At 36.7% G+C, this 22,722-nt stretch overlaps 1 protein-coding gene across 1 annotated transcript; it reads right to left on the bottom strand.

Annotated features, from left to right (window-relative positions):
* Positions 1-21,863: 21,863 nt before the first annotated feature.
* Positions 21,864-22,363, bottom strand: LOC143399411 (large ribosomal subunit protein uL15). The gene has a single exon (XM_077109396.1). The coding sequence runs from the start codon at positions 22,355-22,357 to the stop codon at positions 21,911-21,913; it is 447 nt and encodes a 148-aa protein (XP_076965511.1). The 5' UTR covers positions 22,358-22,363; the 3' UTR covers positions 21,864-21,910.
* Positions 22,364-22,722: the final 359 nt, after the last annotated feature.

Below are 22,722 nucleotides of genomic sequence, written 5' to 3'. Positions count from 1 at the left end.
ATTTATGGAGTACAATGTGATGCTATGAAACATGTATATATTGTATGATGATTAAATCAGGCTAATTAACATCCATCTCCTCAAATATTTACCATTTTTTTCTATTGAGAACTTTTAAAATCTACTCATGACAAATCATCACATGACATTATGCTAACATTGTAATAAAAGGTCACCACTCTTCCAGTTCTTAGATTTAGATATAGAAATATGATTTTCCACATATATTATTAAATGCATTTAATTCTATGGTGAGTCTATATGTCTAGTGGATCAGAATTCTCTGATATTCCTGGGGCATTTCATTTTCCACATAGTTTGTACTTATGGACATTTGTTTGTATTTAAGAATCCTGAGAATGTAATTCCTATAGTGATCAAGTCAGCAGTTGTGGCAGACGCCTAAGGAGGTTCACATGGGCACATATTGTCAGGCTTTGCAGGGGGTACTCAGCTGACCTCAGAGATCTTTTCCATAGACCTTGTAAGTCATTGTTTTTGTCACATATTTTGGTCACAGTGATGAAAAGCTAACTAAAACGGAAATTGGGGGACTGGCTCAGTGGTAGAGTGCTTGCCTAGCAAGTGTGAGGCCCTGGGTTCAATCCTCAGTACCATGTAAAAATAAATAAAATAAAGGTTTTCTGTCCAACTACAACTAAAAAATAAATATTAAATCAAAACAGAAATTGGTACTGAGAAGTGGGGGTCGATTTTTTGTGTTTTTTTGTTTTGTTTTTTGACTAATCTGTATGATTCACAAGCCTTTGGAATTAGTTTGTGGAAGGAATTATGAAAAGCTTAGCAACGCAAGCTGGAAAAGCCTCAGAATATTGTAACTTGGTTTAAAGGTGATTTAGGTGGGAGGTCAGAAGACCAGAATGGCAAAATGAAAGCAGATTGTGATCATGAGGAAATGAGGACTCTGTTTGAAATAAGACTAGAAGCCACCACTCATATTATCTTCTAGCAAAGAACTTGACTACATTTTGCCCATTTGCCCCTGAGATTTTGTGTGAAGCTAAATTTAAAACTGATAGGCTAATTATCAGGTAGTGAAGATTTCAAAGTAGCACAGCATTTAGACAGATGCATGATACTGCTAGTAGCTGTTAGCTATGTTTACTATAGAAATTCAGGAGGAGAAAGCATAGCTAAAGGATTTTTAAAATTTGCTATTTGACCAGAAAGTGTACATAAAGCTGGGGTTAATCACACTGTACTTGTTGAAGAAATTATAGCCCCTAAAGAGATACTAAGTACTTTGCACACAAACAATAGAAAAAATGCCAAAAGGGCATCTTAGGGATTTGCAAAACCATACCCACTACAGGTTACTGGGTGTAGAAGAGAAAATCCCTTTGAGAAGATACCATGAGGGCAACCGAATCACACCCAGGGACCTAGGAAGTTGCTTCACCACACTGAACTTCAGAGATACTCAGACACCACTGTAGTCGTGATTCTAGGGGCATAGGTACTATGTGAGTTGGCAGCAGATCTTGGCATCGTCTACATGCTGATGGTTCTACTGGAATACAGAATGCTGAAGTTAAGGAGTCATGGAGGATTCCATCAAGATTTCAAAGGATTGCCTGGCAGGCCAGGCAAAGTGGAGCAGGGTCTGATTCCCTTCCGGCTGCCCTCAAGAAGGTGATGTGGAAATGTGAAACCAAAGCTGGAATGGAGACCCTGGGAATTAAGAATCCAGTAATGTGGACTGTCTACCTAGAAAAGTTGCTGGCTGCAGAGAAAGAGTCCACATTCACTGCCTCCGGCTAGGCCAAAGGGGCAGGATTGCCCAAGCCCTTTGGAGAATATATCTTGTAGATGCTACACATGAAGTTTTAGTGATGTGGCTGGGTTTTAGTCTTATTTTGGCCCCATCCCTTCTTTCTGTGCCCCTATTCCTCCCTTTTTAAATAGGAATGTTTATTCTGTGACACTACATATTGGATATATATAATTTGCTTTTGAATTTTCCTGGGGCTAACAGTTTAAGAGTTTTTCTTGTGTCTCAGAGGAGACTTGGAATTGGATTTTTGGGCAATGCTGAAACTATTAAGACTACGGGACTCTTATGGGTCGATTAAATACGTTTTGTGTTGTGAGATGCACATAAGGTTCGGGGGATCAGGGATGGAGTGTTATAATTTTGATTTGAGATGTCCTCCTAAAAGATTCTGTGTTAATGCAGGCATGTTCAGAGGTAAAATGATCAGATTGTGAGAGCTGTAACCACAGTCAGTCCATCCTAGTTTGAATGAATTGTTTGAATGGTAACTGTAGGAAGGTAGGAGATGGCTTGGAGTATACCCTGGAAGGGTGCATCTTCTCTGTTGCCCATTGCCCACTTCTGCTTCCTGACCTTTCCATGAGCTGAGCAGTTTTCCTCAACTGGGCCCTTCCCCATAATGTGCTACACCATCTTGGGCCCAGAGCAATGGAGCTGGCCATCTACGAACTGAGACACTGAAACTATGAGTGCCAAATTAACTTTTCCTCCTGTAAGTTGTTCTTGATGGGTATTTTGGTCACGGCAATGTGAAGCTATTTAAAAACAGTCAGTGAAGGAGGCTCAGAAAGATAAATAAGAGGTACTATGTAAAAACTAAGAGGGCTCATTTCAAACATAGAAACTTAGTGGGAGAAGAGAAGAATTTTAAAGCAAGCCGGAAAATCCATTTTTAAAATGGCAAGGATAGAGACAGATGAAGAGGCTGAGAAATACTGTTTGAAGTGGAGACTGTGGCTTCAGTTTTGGTCCTTGGCTACTAAGCATCTAGGCACTAGCATTGCCCTGACTGGATGGGCTTTAAAAGCTTCCTATGTTTCCTGCCCTAGAAGAAGTTGGTAGCTATGGGAAAAAGAAGTGTCAACAGCCCCAGTGCCCTGTCTGAGGCACTGTGGTGTACTGAAGCAGAAAGACCACAGCAGAGAAGTCCATGGCTTTGCATTCTTGCATCATCTCCACTACTTACAAAGTGTCCAAAGCACGGAAACATCAGAATCTTTCAAACCTCAATTTTTCAATTGGCAACAGAGTTAATGACATTGAGCACTAAAGCACTTATTACTACTGAACTCACGTTGAGCAATGTGCTATTATATGCACTTATGTTCTGGTGAATTTGGTATTGTTTGCTCTAATCAAGGTTCTTCTAAGTAACCTGAAACAAAACGAGGAGGAAGAGATATTCCTACAACAGTAAGAATATAATGCCCCGTAGCCTAGAAATCTACTCTACCTGTCTTCTTCTCACATGAGATAATGAACAGTTGGCTATCCTCCAGGCATAAACAAATAAATGGCTACTCTCCAGATCAACTCACATCTGAAATAGAATCCATGAAACATGTGTGTGTGTTTATTCCTGGGGATTTAACTCAGGGCTTCATATATCTCAGCTCTCCATGAGATTTCTGACAGCCAAAAGTCTAAGAGAGGCATTTAAGTCTGGAAAATGATTGATAGCTCTCTGGGGTGAATATAATTCAGTTGAAACACAGGAATTGCTTACTAAGTTCTTTCCAAATTTTAAAACTATAAATAATAACCAGGTGCTTTGTTGAAAGAGTAAAGACCATTCCAATTTCACATAACCTCTCACGTCCACTTTTTTCCAAAAAAGAAGCTATAAGAGTATGAAATTTCTAAATATTATTTCTTTCATTGCTATTCATAGGGAGAAATGCTATTGAATCTCTTCAGCCTCTAGCCCTGTCTACTGATGGTATTAAAGGAGCAAAGAAACACAATCAAAGATATGAAATGCCCTCCTAGAGAAGCCCTGGAGGTAGACTCCTGCCTTTGGTATTGTTTTTTCAGGAGCTGATCATTTTGCCAGAGGAGCAGTTTTTCCAGTATTTATCATTGTCAGTAGGCATTTAGTTGCCAGCAATAAGGAGGTTTACTTCTGCTTTCTCCATTTCATTCTTAATATAACTCAACCATATACCTTCTACCCCTGGGCTTTGAGGCAAGCACAACTAAATCTTGGTAAATCCCAAGATTTCTACCCCCTACTTTATTTTCTAAACCAGATTTCTGAAGTAAACATTTGCACTATCAAGAGTAAATTAGTGTACAAATTAAGTTACTTGAATTCAGAAGTTCAGAGCTCTTAAACTGAGGGAAATAACAGTTCCTCCAGCCTTCAGGCTCTCCCTTTTGGGGGCAAAGGTTGCAGCAGGGCAATAGATTTTACCAATGTTTCCCTCTCTGGGTAATCAAAATAGGTTCTCATGTACTCTTGTCAAAACCCAGTGACTTGCACTATCTCGTTTACCATGGCTGTAAAGGAGGCAGCCTAGTTTATAGCTAAGACTGCCTTAGTCTCAATCTCACTACTAAACCACTTGATCATGAACAAGTTACTTACACCTTTTTGTGTTCCTTTTCTCATAGTACACATATGTAGAGTATATACAATTATCCCTCCTGTCTCATAGAAAGAATACACATAAAGCAGTACATGCAATGTTTAGCATCTAGCGCAATGAGCAAAAATGATGGTACTTGATCATCATCATCATTATCTTTGTTATTAGCTATAGAGAGAGAATTATAGATAATTTTAATGTGTTAGGATATCAAGAATGTATTTTTAAAATACTCTTTAAGTTTGTAGTCTTAGCAAAACTCCCTATAATGTTATTTGACAATGCTCAAAATGTGAGATTCTTTTCAATGACCACAGATGTTCCTGCATCTGTATTCCACATGATAATAAATGTAAATGTTCATTAAATAAATCAAATGAAAAGGGTTTCCCTAATTTCTGTGAGCCATTCTAGGAAATTATCAAAGCAGACAAGGGGGTCATGGGAAACTCCACTTTATAGCCAAAGTTGTGGATACCTTGAGGACCTATCATTTGTGAAGGGCATCTTGAAAGCAGGTGTGGATTTATGGGGTATACACTAACCCCAGGTAGATAGTGTCAGAAGCGATAGAATTATGACACTCAGTTGGTGTCCACAGAAACCCCCATATCTGGTATCAGAAAGTATTGAGAAGAGTATAAGAGTAAAAGAAAGCAGTTTGTTTTTCTTATCTGCAGTAATCATCAAAGAAGACCGTGTCCTTACCTTCCAGTTTCTACAGGATGACGCTGGCCTAATTGTCAAGGTACATCATTTCCAAGTTGCAAAACTACCACCTGTCCTAAAGATATGAGAAACGTATTTTTAAATTGGATAAAGCTACATGGTAAACATAGACGGTCACCCCCATGAATAAGTGAATATAGAGTGAACTACGTGTGAAAAAATAGTTCTGTCAAGTCTTCTTACTTGAGGACTAGTAATGTCTATCTTGAGAACACGGGTATAATGGATCATACCTTCTTTAACTGTACAAAAGAACGAGATTTCTTTACGTGTTTTCATCTCTTAGTGGATTGACTATAATGCACCTTACATTCAGTTTTAATGTTCATTCAATAATAAAACATTTATTTCTTTTTTCTACCTTTGTGGGTAGGTTTATGGGTTGGCAGGAGATTTTTGTTTTGTTTTCAACTATATTTCTCTAACACATGTAACTCATCTCTAGCTTCTCATTCTGTGTGTAAACTTTTTAATTACGTAAGTCATAGATGGGGAAAAAATTCAGCATTATCTTCCTAATAATGTAGTTGTCACCTGAGGATACCAAACATTCCCAAACTTTATTGTCCCAAAACTCATTCATTTTTGGACATTAATTTTGACAATGTTGAATTTCACATAAGCCCTGTGATCCTAGAAAAGAGCAATGATTAAGGAATCTCCCTATTTTTGTGTGTATGTTCAAGGAAATGAATTATTGTAAAGAATCACCATCCTCCACTTGACTTAGTTAAGACTCAAGGATGCCACTCTTTTGTTTACCAAAAGGCCAGACATAGACCTCTAAATTTCCATTCTTCCCCTCAAAAATGATTAGCTACGCTGACTTATTCCCACTGATCTGTCAGAACAAAATCCTTTTTAACCAAACTTTGGTTCTCTCCTTCCCAGGGATTTCTGAACTTAAGACCACCTTCGGCCTACACCAGCATACCCCCCCTCCTCAGTGACCCCTCAGTGACTAGGCCAGCCTCAGAATCCAACATTCTCTGGTCTACTGTCCCTCAAGCCACTGCTACCTTTTCATCACCTTTGCCCCACTTCCCCCAGCCACTTCTTTCTAGATTTTCTTATTTCTTCTTATTATAGAAAATCCTTTTTTGCCTAAATCTTGAGACTGGTAGATCTGATAACATAACACGCTTCCTGTTGGAATAGCTATCCCCTTACCAATATCCTTTGGAAAAACTCTATCCTCACTTAAATCTGGATTTGTTTATTTAATAAATTTTTTCAAATAATTTGTTTATTTAATAATTTTTTTCAAATAACTCATGTCCATCTTCACTTTAATATGATAGTTCTTTTGTTTTTAAGTAGATGCTTCTTTAAGAAAAGATAAATTAGTAAAATGACTTTTCTGAGCATGCTTTATCCAAACTGAAAGTTTCCTAATAATAGATATTTCCATATAGTCATTATTGAATCGTTTGTTTTCTTCACAGATGTATTACATTCATTGAGTTGGTTGAACATTAAGTAATGGATAAATTCCATTTGATAAACCAAAATAAAGTAAGCAACTTGGTTTTAAACAAGCTCATTTCAAAAAGGTAGATAAATATACAGAAAAGCCATCAACCTCACTCCATAAAGAAAAGAGATACTGTGTGTTTAGTACCAAATTGTGGATGAGAAAAAAATTGTGGAGCAATTGTTTTCAAATTCTAATGTACATTCAAATCATCTGAAGGAATTGTTAAAACACAGATTGCTGCTTGTCACTCTCAGAGTTTCTGATTCAGTAGATAGAGGTGAGCTTCAACAAGTTGCAGTTCTAACAAGTTCCTTGGTGATATCAATGTTGCTGGTTTGGCTACCATACCAATGACTAGAACATTTCATTTATTAAATAAATAGGCATTGCTACCTACTCTGTGTTAGGTACTATTTTAGGTGTTGGGGACAGAGCATGGAACAAAACAGATACAAATCTGTGTCTGTAAAGATTTACATTGAGAAAGACAAACAATAAATAAATAAAAGATAGAATACATGTTAGTAATACATGCTGGGAGGTTTAAAAAAAAACTTAAGGAAAGGAGATAAAAGTGCTACACTGGGAATGATGTTGAAATTTTATAGGTGATCATTTGAGGAAGTTCCCCACAAGATGCTTCCAATAAAAATCTAATAGAAGTGAGAAATTTGTTCATTTTACATATATACATATATGTGTGTTATATATATACTTTTCATTACATATACAATATATATGTGCATATATATACGCACATATATATAGAGAGAGAGAGGGAGAGAGAGAGAGAAAGAGACAGAGACAGAGAGACAGAGAGTGAGAGAAAGCATTTAAGACAAAGGAAAATCTAAACACCAAAATCCTGAGGCCAGAGAGAGCTGGAAGCTAGATATACTGGATATGATCTGAGAATTCTAGTGCGATGTCAACAAAGTGATGAAGAGGAGAATAAGAAATAAGTTCTCAGAGAAGGGGTGAGCGGCAGTCACAGAGAACTTTTTCTGGGACCTAAGGTGTATGAATGAGATGGAAAGTTTTTGTGACATTTTGAACAGATTAAATCTAATTGTGTTGTAATGGAATCACACTGAGTGCTATGTTAATGAAGAAGAGGGTTGGGGTTGTGGCTTAGTGGTAGAGCACTTGCCTAGCACACTTGAGGCACTGAGTTTATTCCCCAGCACCCACATTTAAAAAAAAAAAAAAAAACTAAATAAACAAACATTTAATTAAAAAAAAAAAAGAAGAAGTATTAAAAAAAATAAAGAGGAGAGGTGAGAGCAGAGGCAGATGAACCAATGAGGAGGCTATTACAATAGTCATCTGGTGAAGCTCACTTACTGCCAACAGACAAACAATGAAGTTCAATCAAGTAGTCTGTGTATCATGAGCTTCCTGGTACAGTTAAACCCCTACTTAATGTTCAAAATGTGATCCAAAATATCAGTTGCATAAAATATGTGATCTTATTACTGCAAAGTTAATAAGAAAACCCCAAAGCACAAAATCTATTGAAGTTTATGTAAACATTGCTGGCACTGAGAATTGAGAAATTTCCAGATAATCACAAGGCAATCGCTGCCTAAGCCTCCTCTGGCTTCCTGCAGACACAGAGAACTTCACCCCATTTCCCATCCCTCCACCCCTCCACCCTCCTCTAACGTAAGGTGAGTGAGCAGAAGTAGGAAGCAAATTGTCAACTATATTATAGTCAAATGTACATTTCTTTGAAGACATTATCATGGAATACTTCTGTTTTTTGTTGTTTTTGTTTTTGTTTTTGTTTTATCTTTGCCCAAGCAACAAATTCATTTTTGTTTTCTGGCATAACAGGAACATGCAGTGCAAATTGATATGTGTGTATAAAGCATTATCTCATGCTCCCAAACAGTGCTAACAAATTTAGTAACAATATCAAAACACAGATTTCTTGAAAAATTCTTCTTTGTACTTAGGGATTTTTATGTAAAGTATGAAGAGACAATAAAATAATTCTTGCTCCATGGCCATTGAGAATTCTTCTATTGTCTCTTTAAATTTTACATACAAATTTCTAACTATAAGGAAGAATTATCAAGGAAGTCTTCATATCCTCATTAATTAGCTGAATTATCAGCTGGTTAATCTCAAGAATTGTCAGAAAAACTTGATAAAGTTTCCGTTAAGATCTGATCCCAATATTATTTGCTCTATTTCCAATGCATAAAATCTTGAAATGTCCTTTTTTTTGCCTATTAATGAGGATTCTTTTTCTAATATGCAACTTGGAAAAAGGAAACGTGCCAACTTCACAAATGCCACATACCCAAGATCTCCAATGTGTTATATTAAAAACTCTGAAAATTACAAGGATAGACTACATCTCTTCTTTTTGCTCGAATAGCTGTACTAGTCTGAAATGATTTTTGTTTGTTTGTTTGTTTTTACTCACGTGTCTCAATTATCCCCCAAAGTCCTATAGGATGTCCAATTAAATTTAAATTTTAAACATTAAATATTCTTTCAGTTTAATGTGCCCCAAACATTGTCTGAGTTATAAATTATACTTAAAGAAATATTCATTATCAGAAATTCAATTTGACTGTATAGCTGTCACTTTATTGGTTCAATAAGGCCAAATATTGGCTAAATATGAGCTATGAGAAACATAACCCACTATTAAATAAGCTGTTGTCTGAATAGATTCACCAGTGTTGTGGTTGGATCTAGAATGTCACCCAAAGGGCTCATGTGCTGAAAGCTTGCACTCCAAATACAGCAATGTATAACGTGAGACTTTGGAAAGTGGTTAGATCATGAGAGTACCATAATCTGAATGAACAATTGGGAGTGGTAGAAACTGTTGGAAGTGGAACCTAGTCAGAGGGAGTGTGCCCCTGAAGGCTCTATCTTGTGTCTGGTGTCCCTTCCCCCCCCCCAACCTCTCTATATGTATACCACATCAATGATTATTGCATTTCCTCTTTTATTCATTCATTCAACAAATAGGCATTGCTACCTACTCTGTGTTAGGCACTATTGTAGATGTCAAGGACAGAGCAGAGCATGGAATAAAACAGCACAAATCTCTCCCTGTAAAGATTTACACTGAGGAAGACAAACGAGATGTGTGTGTGTGTGTGTGTGTGTGTGTGTGTGTGTATGAAATCTTCCAACAGCCCACCCCTTTCCTAGATATCATGAGCTGAGCAGCTTCCCTCTGCCTTTCTACCTTGCTATTCTGCTACATGTAAGGCCCAAAGCAGTGGAGACAGCCAAACATGGGCTAAAACCTCTGAAACCATGAGCCAAAATAAATATTTCCTCCTTTGAGTTGATTTCTTCTGGTATTTGACACAATGACAAAAAGTTGACTAACACAACATTTGTTCCAAGTCTGCCTCTTAGCAAAGACAATAGAGACCAAATATGATTCAAGTATTCTCCCTTCCCTTCCCTTAGAGGATACAGAGCAATAGACTTTCCTCTCTTTCTCATAAAAAGTATAATTAGTTCCTGTAAGAGTGAAAAGGACAGACTAAAATTTGAACACTTGAGGTTTGGCCTAGCTCTGTCATTAGATAATTTATTGTAAGATCTATGAAAAATCACTTTGCAAGTTCCTATTTGCTTCACACATTTATATTTATGAAAAATAAGTTGGATTTCATTATTCTTAGGATAATCATTTCAAATATTTTGTAGGAATGAAATGCATCTGCCCCATTTCATAGGATGCAGAGAAAAAGTTCCTAAACTAAAGATTAGAACCAGTTGGTATTGTTTGCAAGGACACATAGGCATTTCATCACATCTCAGAAACTATAAAGGATTCAACTAGTCTAGAAAAAGAAGGGTATAGAGAACTTGAATAATAAATCAACAAGCTGTAATATATTACCTTTTTAACAAGTATTGAGTGCAAAGAGAAATTGTGCCTGGCACATCTTGAAATGACAATGAAGCCTTTATTCAAGACTCCTGCAATAGGGGCAGTGACAGAGCTAAATTCCACTAAAAATAAAAAAGAGTTTTTAAGTGCTGAGTGGGCTGGTGGAAAAGCACTAGAGGGCATAGGCAGGAGGTTAGTCAAGGTGATTAGGCCATCTGTGATTGCTAATTGGTACTTATCTAAGTAGGGTTCTACCCTCCCATGGAGAACCAGAGATAGGAATGCTAAATTCCTTGATGATTGCATTTCAAAGGGATGACTCCCAGGTCCTTTCCTGAGTTGTAGAAACAGAGAAGGAATCTACAATTTTGAGTTTTCTAAAGTAAATGCTCTATACTCTATGGGAAAGTGACAGAGACAGAGATTAGAGAAAAGAATTCTGCATTTTCAGATAATTTAAATTATTTATATTGGTAAAACATTTACAAAATTAAACTGTGATTGATAAAAAATATTCTTCAAAATTTTAGGTTTAAAGGTTATATTTCATTATTATTATCCAAAGTATTATAAACAGACAATAAAAAGGGCAACTAAAAAATGCCAACTGAGTCACTTGGAAAGTGTGACCCTGTTCTCTTAAATAATCTCTGAAATAAGGAGGAAGCAAAAACAAATTTTATATTATCTAGAAAACAATTTTAAAAATAGAAAGAGAGGATGAGAGAGAACAACTCAGACAATTATAGAGACACGAAGAAATAAGTGGTTTTTTAAATCATGTAACAATAAAGGCTGAAAATAAATGAGTGTTCAAGACATTAGAAAATGAAGAGCAAAATATATCAAAAGAAAGACATACAAGAAGACAAAAGCTTAAATTAATGAAACTTTGGAGGGATCCAAGATGGCAGGCTAGAGGGAGGCTGCATTGTGTGTCACTCTATGACCTGGGATTCAAGTAGTGGGAATACTGTTTCTCTGCATGTGGTTAGAGGACCCCTGACAGCAGTTCCCATGCAGGAATCATGGCTACCATGCCCACACAGGTCTCCAGACCTCAGCTTTTGTGCAGGTCTCTAGGCTTCAGCATCAGTGCAGGACTCCTGGCCAATTGTCCTCGTAGGACCTCCAGGTGCCTGTGTAGGACCACTAGCCTCAACACCCACGCAAGACTCCTGGCCACCCACCTGCACAGGAATTCTGCCTCTGTTCCCACACAGGATACCTAGTCACTGCCCATGCATAGGAACTCCAGCTGCCACTGCTGATGGACCCCCATCTACCAAGGTGGGGCTCCCCCAATCGCCTTCATCTTGAGACACTACAACCACTGCCATAGTCCCTTACATACAAAAAAAAAAATAGCCTGCAACTGGGGACACCATACAGGGTTTGGAGACAGCCACCCGCCACAATACTGCATGCCACAGTGCTGCATCTCTGAACATGTAGCCCACCACCACTGCCTGGCCCCACCCAACCTGACAGCCTGTCACTGAATGCAGCCACCTCCATCTTGGGATACCTTTACTGCCATCTTTACTTTGGGGAACTCTCAGCTTGGAGCACCAACTGAAGCTTAGAAATAGTATCAAGGTACCAAAAGTCCCCAACTCCCCCTTCTCCCTGGCAGCCAATACACCCAGAACAGTGCTTGTGGCTACCTGGCCATCAACAGCTTGCAAAACCTGATTCTGAACTACCCGATACAAAACAGCTCTCCACAACAGGTGCGCAGTCCCCAGAGCACAGCCCAAAAGACCTCTGGAGGGAAAGGTTCCTGACTGGGAAATAGAAAGGGAGAGAATGAGTGAGACACAGTTTAGAGACTAAATTAGAGACTAATTGTGAGGTTTATAGGTGATATGAGGAGGTAAGAACAATTGCCCACATCACGTGAGTGGACCCCAAAGAGATCCTTGGGGTATAGTCTCCCATCAGAGACCAGCAAGTGCTATACCCCACCTCTAGGAGCTCCACCCCCAAGAACCACCCTTCTATCCTAATAAACTTCACCATCCAGAGGGTGGAGATACCAGGAAATAACAGATAATCCCACATGTTGGATGAGAAGGGAAGCAGGAAAGATTCTGATTTCCAAAACTAACAATAATAATCACACAAGATATTTCTCTCTCTCTCTCTCTCTCTCTCATCATCATCATCATCATCATCATCATCATCAACATTTGTGAAACCAAGTACTTTTCATGAATTAGGCTAAGGAGAACTGAGATGTCTGAATAGTATATTACAGTTGTGTCGTATACTCTTTTATCTCCTATTTTTATGTTTTTTTTATTTTCTTAATATTTATGTTTGTTTTTTGTACTCTATTGTCTTCCTACTTTCTTGTCTCCCCAAAATAGCTTCTCTCTCTTCTCCTGCTACTAACCAACTTCTTAGATTTCTCTTTCATGATTTCTAAGATCTAAAATCTCTATATCCTCATCCCTTACCCTGTCAATATCTCATCCTACACCCCACCCTTGGTTCTTTCTTTGTCCACCATTAGAAACTGTAGACCCTTTTGCAAGCCCACTGTTTATATTGGAGATAATAATTGAACTCACCATTTCTGTATATTGTGACAAAACTACAAATGTCTTAATAGCACCTATTTGGTTTAAGGTTGTATATTGTTTGTATTGGGTTCTGTTAATATTGTTCTCACCCTTAACGGAGAAGTATTGGAACCCTACAGGGATACTATAAGCCTATAGGGTAAAAACTATAACACTTCAGAAACACATAAACAACACAAAAAAACAAGGGAAGAAAGTGCCCCAAACAAACCAACATACTACATTATTAGTATCCATGGCCAGCACAACAAAAGACATGACAGAGAAGGAGTTCAGGATGTACATAATTAAAATGTTCTGTGAATTAAAGGATGATATGAGAGAGCAAATACCGGCAGCAAAAGATCATTTTGATAAAGAGCTACATAATCAAATACAGGAAGCAAAAGATTACTTCAATAAGGAGATAAAGGTTCTGAAAAAAAAAAAAAGGAATCCTTGAAATGAAAGAAACAATAAACCAAAGTAACAATTCAATAGAAAACACCACCCACAGATTAGATTACTTGGAAGACAGAACCTCAGACAAGGAAGACAAAATATATAATCTTGAAAACAAAGTTGACCACACAGTGAAAATCATAAGTAACCAAAAACAGAACATTCAAGAATTATGGGATCACATAAAAAGATCAAATTTAAGAATTATTGGGAAAGAGGAGGGTTAGAGTTAATAGAGTTATAAAACAAAGGAATGAACAATCTATTTAATGAAATAATAACAGACAATTTTCTAAACATGAAGAATGAATTGGAAAATCAAATACAAGAGGCTTATAGGATGCCAGATGTGCAAAATCACAGCAGATCTATACCAAGGCATATTATATTGCAAATGCTTAGCATACAGAATAAAGAGAGAACTTTAAAAGCCACAAGAGAAAGGAATCAGATTACATACAGGGGAAAACCAATTAGGAATTCAGCAGATATTTCAACCCAGACCCCAAAAGCTAGAAGATCCTGGAAAAACACATTAAGCTATGAAAGAAAATGGATGCCAAACAAGAATCTTATATCCAGCAAAATTAAGCTTTGGATTTGATGATGAAATAAAAATGTTTCATGATAGACAAAAGATTTTTAAAAATTACAGCTAGAAAGAGAACATACTCAGCAAAATATTCCATGAGGAGGAAATAAAAAAAATAATGACAACCAGTAGAGAAGGTATTATACTAAAGGAAAAACCAATCAAAGTAGAAACCAAGTCAGTTTAAATACCAAAAGTAGACAAAAATAGCTGGGAATAAAAATCATGTCTCAATAATAACCCTAAATGTTAATGGCCTAAACCCACCAATCAAAAGACATAGACAGGGAGATTGGATTACAAAAATAGAGCCAACAATATGCTGCTTTCAAGAGACTTATCTCACAGGAAAGATTGAAGGTGAAAGGTTGGGAAAAATCATACCACTCATATGGATTGAGAAAACAAGCAGGGGTTCCTCTTCATATCAAATAAAGTAGACTTCAAGACAAAGTTAATCAAAAGGGATAAAGAAGGACATTTCATACTGCTTAAGGGAACCATACATAAACAAGACATAACAATAAAAAACATATATGCCCCAAACAATGGAGCATCTATGTTCATCAAACACTTTTCAAGTTCAAGAGTCAAATAGATCACAACACAATAATTCTGAGTGACTTTAACACATCTTTTCCTCCACTGGATAGATCTTCCAAACAAAAGCTAAGCTAAGAAACTATAGAATTCAATAATACATTCAGTAACTTAGACTTAACAGACATATATAGGATATTTCATCCATCAACAAGTGAATATATTTTCTTCTCAGCAGCACATAAACCGTTCTCTAAAATAGCCCATATATTATGCTACAAAGCAACTTTTAGCAAATACAAAAAAAGAGAGAAACTACCCTGCATTCTATCAGATCATAATGGAATGAAATTAGAAATCAATTATAAAATACAAAATAGAAGCTACTGCAACACCTGGATACTAAATAATTTGCTATTGAATGAACAATGGGTTGAAAAAGACATCAAAGAGGAGACTAAAAATTATTAGAGGTGAATTTACACTGATACAACATATTAAAATCCACCACTCCTGGGCTTCTGTCTCCCAAAATATACTGTCTGACCCTAAGAACTCAAGAGGAACTCAGCAGCAGGATACGCCCTATTCTAAAGGGGGAACACCCTAATCTCCTATTATGTTAAACCGCCCTATTCTAAAGGGGAACACCCTAATCTCCTATTATGCTAAACCGCCCTATTCTAAAGGGGGAACACCCTAATCTCCTATTATGCTAAACCGGGGACACCCTAAACAAGGATCCGCCCTGGTCCTTGAGCAAGGTCACCTTTCAAGAGTCCTTCCACTAGACAGCATGGGAGTAGCTGGCAAGGAAATTGTCCTACCTACTTGGCTGATGGCTCCCAGCATCTCCCCCCTTCTGATTAATTAAACAACAAGTAATGTGGCTTAAGGACCGTGCCTGGTAGAGAAGAGAAAGATAGAAAATTCAAATTGCTAACATTAATGATGAAAAAGGAAATATCATGATGGACACTACAGAAATACAGAACATAATGAGAAATTATTTTGAAAATGTATACTCCAATAAAATAGAAAATATCAAAGTCATCAAGAAATTTCTAGAGTCATGTGATTTGCCAAAACTGAATCAGGATAATATACACAAGTTAAACAGATTGAATGTGAGCAATGAAATACAAGATACCATCAGAGGTCTACCAAGCAAGAAAATCCCAGGACCAGATGGACACACAGCTAAGTTCTACAAGACCTACAAAGAAGAACTAATACGAATACTCCTCAAATTATTTCAGGAAATAGAAAAAGAGGGAACACTTCAAAACTCATTCTATAAGGCTAATATCATCATAATTCCAAAACCAGACAAAGACACATTAAAGAAAGAAAATTCCAAACCAATAACTCTAATAAACATAGATGCAAAATTTCTCAATAAAATTCTGGCAAATCGAATACTAAAACATATAAAAAAATCTAGTGCACCATGACCAAATAGGGTTCATCTCAGGGAGGCAAGTTTGGTTTAACATACTGAAATCAATAAATGTAATTCATCACATCAATAGACTTAAAAATAAAAACATATAATCATCTCAATAGATGTAGAAAAAGCATTCAACAATATACAGTACCCTTCATGTTCAAGATACTAGAAAAACTAGGGATAGTGGGAACATAACTCAACATTGTAAAAGCTATCTATGTTAAGCCCTAAGCCAACATCATTCTAAATAGAGATGAAAGCATTCCCTCTAAAAGCTGTAACAAGAGAGGGATGCCATTTTTCATCAATTATTTTTGACATAATTCTTGAAACTCTATAGTCAGAGCAATTAGACAAATGAAATAAATTAAAGGGATATGGATATGGGAAAAACTCAAACTATCACTATTTGCTGATGATATGATTCTATTCCTAGAAGATCCAAAAAATGCCACCATAAAACTTCTAGAACTAGTAAATGAATTCAGCAAAGTAGCAGGATATAAAATCAACACCCATAAATCAAAGGCATTTCTATACATTAACAATAAATCCACTGAAAGAGAAACTAGGAAAAATCCCATTTACAATATCATCAAAAAATAAAAAATAAAACATTTGAGAATCAACTTAAGGAAAAAGGTGAAAGACCTCTACAATAAAAACTACAAAACATTAAAGAAAGAAATTAAGGAAGACCTTGGAAGATGGAAAGATCTCCCTTGCTCTTGGACAGGCAGAATTAATATTGTCAAAATGACCCTACTACCAAAAGCACTATACAGATTTAATGCAATTCCAATCAAAATTCCAATGACATTTCTCATAGAAATAGAAAAAGCAGTCATGAAATTTATCTGGAAAAATAAGAAACCCAGAATAGCTAAAGCAATCCTTAGCAAGAAGAGTGAAGAAGGTGGAATCACTATACCAGACTTTAAACTATACTACAGAGCAAATAGTAACAAAACCAGCATGGTATTGGCACCAAAATAGACTTGTAGTCCAGATAGAATAGAGGACAGAATAGAGGACACAGAGACAAACCCACATAAATACAGTTATCTCATACTCGACAAAGGTGCCAAAAACATATATTGGAGAAAAGATAGCCTCTTCAACAAATGTGCTGGGGAAACTGGATATCCATATGCAACAAAATGGAATTAAACCCCTATCTCTCACCACAAACAAAACTTAACTCAAAATGGATCAAGGACATAGGAATTAAACCAGAGACCCTGCACTTAATAGAAAAAAAATGTAGGTTCAAATCTCCATCATGTCAGATTAGGCCCCAACTTCCTTAATAAGACTCCTATAACTCAAGGAATAACATCGAGAATAAATAAATGGGATAGATTCAAACTGAAAAGCTTCTTCTCAGCAAAAGAAACAGTCAGTGAGGTGATGAGAGAGCCTACAGAATGGGAGCAAATTTTTACCATGCACATGAAATAGAGCATTAATTTCTAGGATATATAAAGAACTCAAAAAACTTAACACCAAAACCACAAATAATCCAATCAATAAATGGGCTAAGGAACTGAACAGATGCTTCCCAGAAGATGATATACAATCTATCAACAAATATATGAAAAAATGTTCAACATCTCTAGCAATTAGGGAAATGCAAATCAAAACTACTTTAAGATTTCATCTCACTCCAGTTAGAATGGCAGCTATGAAGGATATAAGCAACAATAAATGTTGGTGAGGATGTGGAGAAAAAGGTACATTCATATATTGCTAGTGGGACTGCAAATTGGTGCAGCCAATATGGAAAGCAGTATGGAAATTCCTTGGAAAACTTGGAATGGAACCACTAATATCCCATTCCTTGGTCTATATCCAAAGAACTTAAAAACAGCATACTACAATGATGCAGCCACATCAATGTTTATATCAGCACAATTCAGAATAGCTAGACTGTGGAACCAACGTAGATGCCCTTCAGTAGATGAATGGATAAAGAAAATGTGGTATATATACACAATGGAATATTACTCAGTATTAAAAGAGAATAAAATCATGGCAGTTGCAGGTAAATGGATGGAGTTGAAGAATATAATGCTATGTTAAGTTAGCCAATCCCCAAAAACCAAATGCGAAATGTTTTCTCTGATATGTGGATGCTGATCCATAATGGGGATGGGAGGAAGCATGAAGGAATAGACAGGACGGATTCTAGCTAGGGCAAAGGGGAGGGAGGGGGAAGGAGGGGGTATGGGGTAGGAAAGGCAGTGGAATGAGATGAACATCATTTCTCTAAATACGTGTATAAAGACATGAATGGTGTGACTCTACATTGTATACAACCAGAGATATGAATAATTGTGCTCTATATGTATACTATAAATTGCAATGCATTCTGCTGTCATGTATAATAAATTATAATAAATAAACTTTAAAAAATAATGAAACTTTAAAATCCAAGAGAACCTACAAATTAAACCCAATGTAAATTCTCATTACAGGTCAATAAAATAGCTGATTGACAGCAAACTCACGAATAAAGAGGGAGATCAGAGCCCTATCTGGAATGAAAATCATACTATAATAGACAGATTAAAGTATTATAGAAAAATGATGTCTATAATTCTACAAAAATATACACAATTTAGTGCTTACAATTCATTACCCATTTAATTATCGACAAAGTAAATGTACTGACATACTTAACCACTTTAACGAATCAGAAAACTATAATAGTTATACATGATATATTCACATAATTAATTTTAAAATATAAAGAATAAATCTTTATCCAATCATACTTCTCCAATGTTGACCGATAAAGAGTGAAAATAATAATAGAGCAAAAATCAAGAGTGGCACACACCTATAATCCCAGCAGCTGGGGAAGCTGAGGCAGGAGGACTGCAAGTTAAACCCAACCTCAGCAACAGTGAGGCACTAAGCAACTCAGTAAGTTGTCTCTAAATAAATACAAAAAATAGGGCTGGGAATGTTGAGTGCCCCTGAGTTCAATCTCCAGTAAAAAAAAAAAAAAAAATCATAGACACAATTGGTAAGACAATTAAGGAAAGTCTAATAAAGATAACTTTAAAAGTATTGGGCACTAATAATTTCTTAAAAGAGTATTCTAATTTTTAATTTCACATATTCATTCAAAACTATGCAAGTGACAAGAAGAGATGTTGTCATATGTGTTCTAAGGTCTCTCTGTACGTGGAAATACAGGCTTTATATGGGGACGGAAACAGCTTTACTGACTAGCATAATGACTATCTTCAACACAGGGAGAATTAATCTGCTTACCAATTAAAATTTAAAACCTAAACTGTCATGAGCAACTTCAAATATGTCTTAAGGCATTCTTTCTTGATTTCAAATTCTGTAGTCAGTCTTCGTTTTCACTCTCTAAACTCCCTTTTTGGCAAAAGCCTTAAGCATGCCTGAACACCATGATTTTTCTTTCTTAGGCACAGCACAATTCTCTCAAATAGGATATAATGTTAGTATAAGAGGAAGACAACCATTGTTCTCTGAAATCTCATTATCCAGTTTCAAAAACAGGAACAACCCCTTTATCCTTCCATTGTAAAAGTAAAATCTCAAAGGTGCACATGTCCAGTGAATCAGTTCCAGATGACAGCCATCTTTTCCCCTCTAAAGACTGGGCAGGTCGTATTTGCCTTCAGTTTTAGTTTTGATTTAGATGATATTTGTTCATTGTTGAATATTACTACATCAGGGGGAAAAAGTAAGGAACCTCATATCACTCAGGCTAGAGCAAATTCAGGTACAGATGATCACATCTTCAGCCAAATAGGTGGTTGATTATCTATTATGGAAACGTTGTTTAAAAATGCTTTTTTCTCCTTTTGTCATAAAGCAATTCATTTTGTATTGCAAATGAGAAACATTTCAAGATGTCAGGGAAGTGCTTCTTCTCTGTAAAGGAAAAGCACTATCCACCTAAATGTGTCCTGTTCCAACTCTTGGCAGGAAATGACCAGGTTATCAGGACAAAAAGGTCAGAGAAGAAAGAAAATGACTCCTTGCAATCAGTCACCAATTATAGTTTATCAGCAGGAGAACAGATGTGAAATGAGTTTCTTTTGATTACTATTCTTTGTATATAACCCAGTGAGACTGAACTCCTTTAAATGAATAAATAAAACCCCTGCTATGCCATTCCCCTGCAACAGTTTAGCTGTTTAGTAATATGATCATTAGAAGACATATTTTAAAAGGTTTGCAATTTTTTTTTAATCAGACATATTTTTTTTCTATGTTTTGGATCAAAGCTCAGGTTTTTATTTTGTTCTCCTGGCATTATTTCAGGATCTACAAGCTCGTTTTGGGACATTTTTTTTTTCTACATATAATGAACTCATAATTGGGAAAATTTGAATTCACCTTGAGATTGTTGAAAGTAAGAATCGAGACACAACAACCTACTTTCAAGTATACTTTGTCACGAAAGTAGAGTCAGGTATCTTTTTAAAACAATCTTGATTTATTGTACTAAGAGAGAAGTTTATCTTCTCTTAGACTTGAATACAGCCTACCCAGTCAGATACCAAAAGACAGATTTCCATTTAATGAGGTAACTTTTATTTTATTTTTTTTTGAATGTAAGCTTTCCATTTTATTTATACAAAGTGCACAGGAGGCAATTTTAACTGAAATTTAAAGATGAGGAATTAGATTTAGCTTCAAAAAAAACATGCAGTTCTTGGGTAGAAATCATTTTCCTAATTATAACGGTGTAGTTCCTTGGTCTCAGTTCCATGTTAGAAGCCCTCAAGACCACCATAATGCAGAGCCTGTATTTCCACCTTTTCCCATCAGAATATTAAGATGCAAACCCAGACAATCCAGTTTTAAGAGTGTCCACTGAAAAACATTCCTGACCTCTTACAATTGTCTCCTATTCTTATCCCAGTCTATCCAATCAAGTTTCTCTCCTGTTCTTTGTATTTGATCTCCAATATTCTCTATAACACTTGTTTCACAGAAAATCATGATTCTCCATATGGCTAAGAGAGTCACTTCCACTAACAAAAAACATCATACAGTATTATAAATAACACCTTACTCTTCTTTGCTCAGGATCCTAGATGCAAGCTTCATTCTGGGTCCAAAAAAGTTCAAAATTTCAGGAAAAGCCATAAAGCTGTTAACATATCATAATTTATCCTGACACCCATGAGGATGCAAACAAATATTGGTCATGGGTTTTACAACAGCAAAATACCAGCCCTAAAAAACACATATCTGGTTTCTGGCCCTCAGGATTTTTCAGTCTTCTCCATACTTCAGACTAAAAAAATTAACAATTTCATGATTATTTTTTGAACATAAAGACCCTTTACAGTTGCTTTGCTGAATCCAATGCATTTTGATATATCCAGATTAAAGATTCTGATTCAGAATATTCTGGTTGTAACTAGAATGGTTTAGTCCAAGATGAGAGCCAGGTTGGGGTAGGGGGATCTTATACTCAGGAAGTAAGTCAAAGTACTCCCTCATCTTAACACTGTCACTGTTTAGTGTGACTGATCAAAGTCTTGTTAAGATCATGTCCCATACAAAAGTGAAGGATACACTCTCACTTGCTGTAAAATTCACTGTACAATACCAGTGGGCCTTTCAACATATTTCAATCATCAACAGTTCTCACTTTCACTTTAGAAAGCCTATTCCCCTCTATGTATCTATACCTATAAAGTAGGTTCCTAACATATGACATACAGGTTGTTGTATGTAGAGATTTGGTTTAAGTAGAGGTGCCAGAAAACCTACTTAGACCACAAAGGAAAAGTGTTTGATAGCATTTAATGAACCTCCAGAGCTCTTGGTGGCTTTAAGCCACCAGAACACAGGCACCCCCAACACCCTTAATCTTCTCCTCAGCTCTTCTGCTGAAGAATTTGGCCTTCACCATGACAGGCAGCTTTGGGAGCTTTCCCTTCCCAAAAACTTTGTAGTAACCCGATCGGACTACATCAATTATGGGAGCAGCTCCCGTCTCATTTTTGGCAGCATTTACTCGTGTCTGTTCACTGACCAATGTCCACAACTTATCAAGGTTGACAGTTGGGCAGAAACTCTGGTTCCTCTTTAAGTGGTAATGCCTCATACCAACTTTCCCAAAGTAACCTGGGTGATATTTGTCGAAGTTAATCCTGTGGTGATGCATGCCACCAGCATTACCCCGGCCTCCTGGGTGCTTCCGGTGCTTGCCGATGGGGCCGTGGCCATGGCTCACGTGTCCCCGAAGTTTCCGGGTCTTCCTCAGTCTGGATGGCATGTTGGAGGCTAAGATGAAAAAGCGAGGTAACTTTTCTTAAAGCCTAATTGTAGGCCTTATTGAAAGGCTACTACAGAGTCACCTGGGCAACACAAAGAACTGTTATTCAGAAGTCAAGAAAAGTAGAGTCCTCCAGCTAAATCTTCTGATCATCCCACTTGCAATAGTGGTGTGAAAGAGACTCCCAGACTCTCATTCAGTACTGGATCTGCATCCACAAACAGCAGTGGAGCCCTTTCAGCCTCCAAAGTCAGGGTCTTGATGTATGAACTTCACTGCAAGGTGGTTCCAGACAAGATTTTGACTAAGATATAAATCAGCTATTATTTTAATCGCTATACACTTATTTCACACATATTAGAAAA

This window comes from Callospermophilus lateralis, chromosome 5, assembly GCF_048772815.1.
Source record: "Callospermophilus lateralis isolate mCalLat2 chromosome 5, mCalLat2.hap1, whole genome shotgun sequence".
Lineage (NCBI taxonomy): Eukaryota > Metazoa > Chordata > Mammalia > Rodentia > Sciuridae > Callospermophilus > Callospermophilus lateralis.
The sequence above is the reverse complement of the archived record's forward strand: the minus strand, read 5'-3'. Positions and strand labels throughout refer to the sequence as shown.